General features: G+C 35.6%; 1 protein-coding gene across 2 annotated transcripts in view; it reads left to right on the top strand.

Annotated features, from left to right (window-relative positions):
* Positions 1-7,202, top strand: part of LOC107707153 (reticulon-1-A-like) — a 32,893-nt gene that overhangs the window by 9,633 nt on the left and 16,058 nt on the right. For both annotated transcript variants that reach the window (XM_016511073.1, XM_016511080.1), the window contains exon 3: positions 900-1,796. In XM_016511073.1, the coding sequence (XP_016366559.1) occupies positions 900-1,796 (897 nt within the window). The remainder of the gene's footprint in view (positions 1-899; positions 1,797-7,202) is intronic.

Below are 7,202 nucleotides of genomic sequence, written 5' to 3' on the forward strand. Positions count from 1 at the left end.
CATGGATATTAAAATCACCAACAATTAAGACTTTATCTGCAGCCAGCACTAACTCAAATTCTTTAATAAAGTCTGTATGGTGCCCAGACAGACAGACAGACAGATAGATAGATAGATAGATAGATAGATAGATAGATAATATGGAGTTTACACAAGCCTAGATAATGATCTGAAATGTCACCGCTTTGATGCAGAATTTCAACACCGTTAACATCAATTCATGTGACAGTATTAAATCTAGAGTATGATTTCGACAATGAGTAGGACCTGACTCCCAATGCATTTTTATCATTATCATCATGGATATTAAAATCACCAACAATTAAGACTTTATCTGCAGCCAGCACTAACTCAAATTCTTTAATAAAGTCTGTATGGTGCCCAGACAGACAGACAGACAGATAGATAGATAGATAGATAGATAGATAGATAGATAAATCGATAGATTTAAATGCACAGTCATGAGTTACAAAAGAAATGTTTCTTCAATTCTGAATTTTATATTTCGGATATTTATTTATTTATATAGATATTTTTTATGTATTTATTTAATTAAGTAAACTGAGTATTAGAAGCAGAATAACACTGATCTGTAGTGTAATTACATTGTCTCTAATAACTTCTAACAAACAGACAGACAGACAGATAGATAGATAGATAGATAGATAGATATTTATATCAATATTTTTATTTTATTTATTTAGTTAAGTAAACTGATTATTGCAGGCAGAAAAATACTGATCTATAGTCGTGATATTATCTTGCCTCTAATACCACCTAATCATTTAAAATTTTGCCATTTATTTCAGTATATTATTAATACTTATGTATTATAATCTTTCTCTCATATTTTAGTTGTTCTTGAATTCTAACATTTCTGTCACTTTTCTCTTTTCCAGGTCGAGAGTCTCCGTCTGATGTGCTGTTCCAGCCTGCAGGAATGAAGTCTGTGAGCTCCACCCAAGATTCCAGCAGCATCAGCTCTCACCCCAATCTTCCTGAAGCCCAGGACATCAAGAGCTCAGCCAAACCCTCGTCCCCATGGGCTCAAGACCTTCAAGGCAGTGAAGATGAGTCTGGAGATTCAGAAATTGAGCAAGTGGCTGACGAACCTGATTCGCCAATACATGATCTGACATCTAAGACCACGCCCGCAAAAGGCGGATTCAGTCAAGCAAGCAACCCGTTTGAGCAGACCAGCTACACATCTGCCACTGGTAAAGCTAGTAACCCATTTGACAAGCCACAAACCAACAAGGTCAGTGTTAGTAACCCATTTAACCTCTCTGGGGGTTCCAAGGGGGGCTTTGGTCAATCCAGCAACCCACCACTCTACAGTCTGTTAAGAGAGGAAAGGGAGGCGGAGCTCGACAGCGACCTGCTAATCGAATCAGCTTCTGAGGAAAGTCCCAAGAGGGAGCAAGAATATTCTGCCCCAAAACCTCCAGAAATATCTTCTCCCCTGACCACAGACGTCACGTCTTCTAAGCCCATTACGACTTCCTGCGCTATGGCCTCTCCCTTCACCGACCCCCCAGCTAGCACCTTGAGAGAAACAGAGAAAGAAAAAGAGAAGGAAAAAGAGAAAGTCGTACCTTTTGAGAGGCCCAAGCCACAACCAGAGGACAGCTGGTCCACCAAACCCCGGCCTGCAGTAATGGGAACGTCTACAGTGACTCCAGAGCAGCATTCCAGTCAGGAGAAGGAAAATAAAAGCAAAAGCAGTATCGTGAGTTCCACCACAGAGAAAGAGGCTGATCTGTCCCTGTTCCTCCAAAGCATCAACAGACAGAAAGGTAAGGGGCATTGCGTTATTCTTCCTACAAGCAGCACTGTTTTTGATAACTATAACTAATTAGAAAACATGTCAATTGAAATAAAGCTGAAATAACAGAAAGAAAATATAAAATATTAGATGAAAAAAAAATAACTTAAGCTAATTAGAACAAAAACAAAAAATAAAAATGACAAAAGCATATTAAAATTACTGAAACTTAATATGAAAAGTGAAAATATAAAAATAAAAGCTAATTAAAAATTGTAATAAGTAATATAATTGTAAATACTACAATAACAGTTTTTATAAGAGAAACTCACTGATTAATGTGAGTCAAAATTGCAGATGGAGGGTAAATTAAATGTATGAACTATAACATAATGGTTTAGATCAAATTGTAAAAATTTATCTAGGATGCCTAAGGTTTTTTTTTCTTTTGGCATCATTTATTTCATATGAGTTTTTTCATATTAAGCCACCAAAAAGAAAATTCAAGTAAAAACTCACTATGGGTATACTTTGCCACTTTAGTGATTAGTTTAGTGAAACATTTTTTTAAATAAGACATTTTAAAATGAAAATAATGCATAATACAGTTTTAAGAAATATTTATGGACAGTAACTTTTTTCAATTAGTCAGTACACAAAATTAATTTTAGATCCTAAGGCTGCTTTTAGAGTATCAGCCAGAGAGTTCAGGACAGTGGTTCTCAACCAAGGCTCAGCAAACTTCCAATTAAGCTTAATGAATATGCTGAAAACACAAAAAATCCTAATGCATACTGACATCATATTTCTTTTCCCTTTCAATAACTAATTTTTTAATTGAAAACTAATAATGTTTAATGACCTTACTATGTTAACATTCCCTGTGGCAACAAGCAAAATGCCAGAGGAAATATCTCTAATAGCCAATGTGGGGGACGTTCAAATATTGTGTTGGACATAGTGGGGGCCTTGAAGTCAAAAAGCTTGAGAACCACTGTTCTAGATGATTGCAGGTTTGGAACCAAGCTAACATTAGCACTGTGATGCAGAGAACATCCACTGCCTGACAGCTGTGATGAGACGTGGTGAGTGTCATGAAGTGATGATGTGATGATGTGGGAGTACTGTTTATCACCAAATGGCATCTCAAAACACATTCAAAACAAAAACAATTTTAAATAGATGTTATGATCATAGTAGCTTAAAAGCAACACGAGTTTACTTAATCAGTAGTTTACTTATGTAGATCATTCAGAATTGATGTATTAATAGTATAATTTAATTAGCATAATCTTTTTCCTTTTGCAAAAGTGTCATGCCAGACAAAAGTCAAAAGGAAAAAGTCATATTTCACTTGAGTGTTGAATGTGAGTTCACAGTCTGTTTTGAATGTGATGCAATAAAAAACATGAACCACAAAATAATGGCAAGAAATGTATTTCTGTTGGGTTGTGTACTAGTTCAGATTCACAAACAAAGGACTCTTATGAGTCGTCTCTTATAGTGAATTAAACACATACAGTATGGCACAGATAATAACTTATATTTCAAAACAGCGAATTACAGTCTGAATCAATCAGAAACACAGTATGATTTACAAGAGACCATTTCTGTAATATATAATCAAAACGAACCTTAATTTTTATTGTATTGAATCCAAAATATTCATTGAAATTTTCCTGAAATTGCTTTGTAAATTTTCCTTAAAGTTTCCTGGATTTGCTTTGTAACTCAGCTCACTGTTCTCATTCTTTATCATCTGTTCTTTGAATGCGTAGTCATGCCAATTCATAATTCTACAATGCTCAGAGGAAGCAGTGCTGAGCAGATTATTGTCACAGCTGGTGTTTTCCATAAAAGTTTAATTAGAAAAGCCTGCTTATGTTGCAAAGACTAATTTGAATCGATGGTGGAGAGTCTGAGAGACAATGACTATGTCCAAAAAACACAATCAACAGCCTTTACGTAAGGCATTAAAGAACATCCAGTATTTGTGTAACATCCTGTCTAAGATGCCTTCATCTGTTATTATTTTGAAAGCAGCATAGGTTTATGATTCGATGGAGTAAATGAATTCATAAATATTCGAATTTCTGGCAATAAATTTACCATTTAGTCATTAAATGCTTTTTGTTTTTTAGTTTTTTATCACAAAAGCTCACAAGAATTTATTTTAGATCATTAAACATCATTACACACTCTCAGAAAAAAAGGTACAAAAGCTGTCACTTGGAATGGTACCCTTTCAAAAGGTACACCTTTGTACCTTATTTATCTCAAAAAGTTGCATTTTAGACCCTTAAAGGTACCCTTATTGTTTCTAAAGTGTACATATTAGTACCTAAATGGTGCATTTTTGTACCTTTTGAAAGGGTACTGTCCCAGTGACTGCTTTTGTACCTTTTTTCTGAGAGTGCATCATGGTCCCTTGAAAGCTGGTATGAAATCAGTTTCATTGAGAAGTTCCTTCGCACAAACATGCTGCTTGTGAAATTGACTCGCCAGGCACACAGCCACACAGCCACACAGCCACAGGCAGATCCACTCTTTTCTAGGGTCGATCGAGGCTGAATTAAGGGGATAATCTCCCTCTAGTGGTGGGTTTAAACAACTGCTCTGTGGCTTATTTACGTAACTTCAAAATAACAAAGAAAAAGCAAAAAAGCTCAATCAATGGTGTACACTGACCCAAAAGATATTGCAGATCTGATGTCATTATTTTTTAAAACCCTTTAAGGTTGCACATTTAAACAACATTTAAATGGAAACGTACTGCTGTTGCTCATAATAAATCTTCTGTAGGCCCATTAATAAAACTGGAATTCTTTATTTGTACATTCATAGCAGGAGTATGTGTTGTTTATGAAACTGTTGACTCCAGAACCAGAACACAGCTCTTAACATGCTCATCTCAGGAGTTAGTCTGTCTCTCAGTGTTTACGTGAACCCGAGTGACATGAATTTGTGACAGCAGTGGGAGGAATGAACATTAGAACATATGAACTGTTTTGGATCAAGTGGTTCTTTCTAGAGAAGCAGACTCTCTTGTTGTAAACAGTTTTTTGTTATAAAATGGGGACAGTGCACGTATGATGCGTCAAGCATTATGAAGTGCTTTTCTTCATTTTGTCTGAAGGAACAGCAGTTGATTAAATATTAATTTGCTATATTGCTTCCTTTATTCATTAATTTCTTATATTACAAAATTACAGGCAGCTACATATAAACTGACGAAGATGTTTTATAATTGATAGGCAATATGTAAGTCTAATGTTGTGAATTGCATTTTAACACATATTCCAGTCATTGTGTGGTGACTGAAACTGAAGGTTCTGGAATGTTAGAAAAAGAGGTCAACGCCTTTACGGCAGCGCTGCCGTAAATCACCTGCAGAGGGCGAGAGAGACCGCCGGTTTATGTAACACAGCTTTGGGTTTTTATCATTGAAAAACTTCATAAGAACATTAACTACAGATCACAGTAGTGCTAAAGTGTGTCTTCGTGTGAACAGGTTGGTGTTTTTAATGTGGTGATATTAAAACATTAAAACAATAACGCTCTACATTACATTGCAATCCTGAGACAATCTGGATCAGCACAGATCAGCCTGTTGCCATGGTAACACGGGAGCGAGGGAGCTTAAGCTGTTTCCGTGGTGAGCCCTTAGAGAGAAGAGAAGATGCTGAGGGAAACAGAAGAAGATGATGAAAATGAATAAGCCAAGACCACTGATCTATTTATAATGACTATCTATTTTCTAAATTTTTCTCTATTATAGATCAGTGGCCAAGACTGAACTCATCGAATACCAGACCTTACTCACACGTACCGACGCATGAACGCATGCACAAGTATGCATTTCTTGCGTCGGTTCTTGCTGTTGAAATACCTTAAAACAGACAGTGTATTTACTGATTCAGAAATATTATTGTGCAAAATCATCATCATCATCACTATTATTATTATTTAACAACATAAAAACAAAACTACATTAATTCATTAATTTACACACAACTGTGAAGTGTCCAAAAATTATGAAATGTTTAAATTGAGCTATCCCTATTTATCCCATATATAATATAATTTATATTATATTAATAATTTATATTATATTAATAATTTATACAGTATATATACACTAATTATTAATATAATATTCATTAATAACATTCATGTATGTGTGTATATATACATGACTATGTTATTAATTACAACAGAAACAAAAGGCTAACATAGAAGAAAAAAGCAAAATAAATAAAAAATATATTTTTTAATTTTTTTTATTTATTTTGCTTTATTCTTTTGCTTTTTGTTTCTATGTTTCTCTGTTTGTTTAGTCTCTGTTTCTCTGCAATGAGAATATTATTAATATGTTACTATAATTTTCACTATAATTTTGAATTAATATGCGTTACTCTAAGGATAATATAAGGATATTTATTTCCACATATGTTAGCCTGCTATTCTTTTGAAGTCTGAATGCAGTAAAATAAAAAAGCAAGATAAAAACCCAGCAGACTCCGCTCATTTTGAACCGACAACAATAGGTGCGTTCGACTTCATGCAGCGCTGCGAGGACCGATCGGCGAGAGTAGCTGCTTGCCGTCTGGGGCGAAATTGAAAGCGGAGACGTCAAGTCGGACACTTTCTGCTCCCAGTAATGACGCTCGCGCTGTGTTTGTATACTCATATCACAGATGAAGTGAATTAAATGCAATATTTGTCAAATACACAGACGTTTCAGAAACGTTTTCATGAGCAACAGAAACACTTTTTATATACTGCTTAATACAGCGCCATCTGTTCATGAATAAAGTTCAACATTAACATATACTATTTAAATACCAATAAAGTGGGGATTTATAGGCTTTTATCAGTGTTTTATTGATAAACATGATTCAATATAACAGTGCGACTACACTAAAAATGCTTTTACTGTTATAAAAACAGATTTGTGAGCAATATTGGAATTGAAGATGTTAGAAACACACGTCATTGTTGTCAGGTGGTGAATTTGGCCAATCATAAAACAGCTGTGTTGTCATCAGCGCTCCTGCAGTCGCTAGGCTTGTTTGAGATGCGCCTCGCCTCACCTGAAATGTAACACCAACACCAAAATGTGAAACCAACACGGAAGTGACTAAAACTGCAATTCATCGACTGGCCGCTAGAGGCTGGCTCCAAAAGGGAGTCAGTCCCATAGTAGTCTCAGTTTCAGACGTCACGCCCACGGACCTTTGGATGAACGTCTGATGCATATGGCACACAAAAGTGGAAACACTTCAGGAGTTTTTAAGTGGTCATCGGATTGGTTGAATTATACAGGATTTCCGGGAGACATGTGTGTCGCGTTCTTTAACGTTCCGCCTGGAAACAAAGATGCCGTGGCGCCAAACCCCCTCACGAAAGAAGAAAGCCGTCGTGTTTACAACTGTGA

This window comes from Sinocyclocheilus rhinocerous, unplaced genomic scaffold (assembly GCF_001515625.1).
Source record: "Sinocyclocheilus rhinocerous isolate Xijiao unplaced genomic scaffold, SAMN03320098_v1.1 scaffold1243, whole genome shotgun sequence".
Taxonomy (NCBI): Eukaryota; Metazoa; Chordata; class Actinopteri; order Cypriniformes; family Cyprinidae; genus Sinocyclocheilus; species Sinocyclocheilus rhinocerous.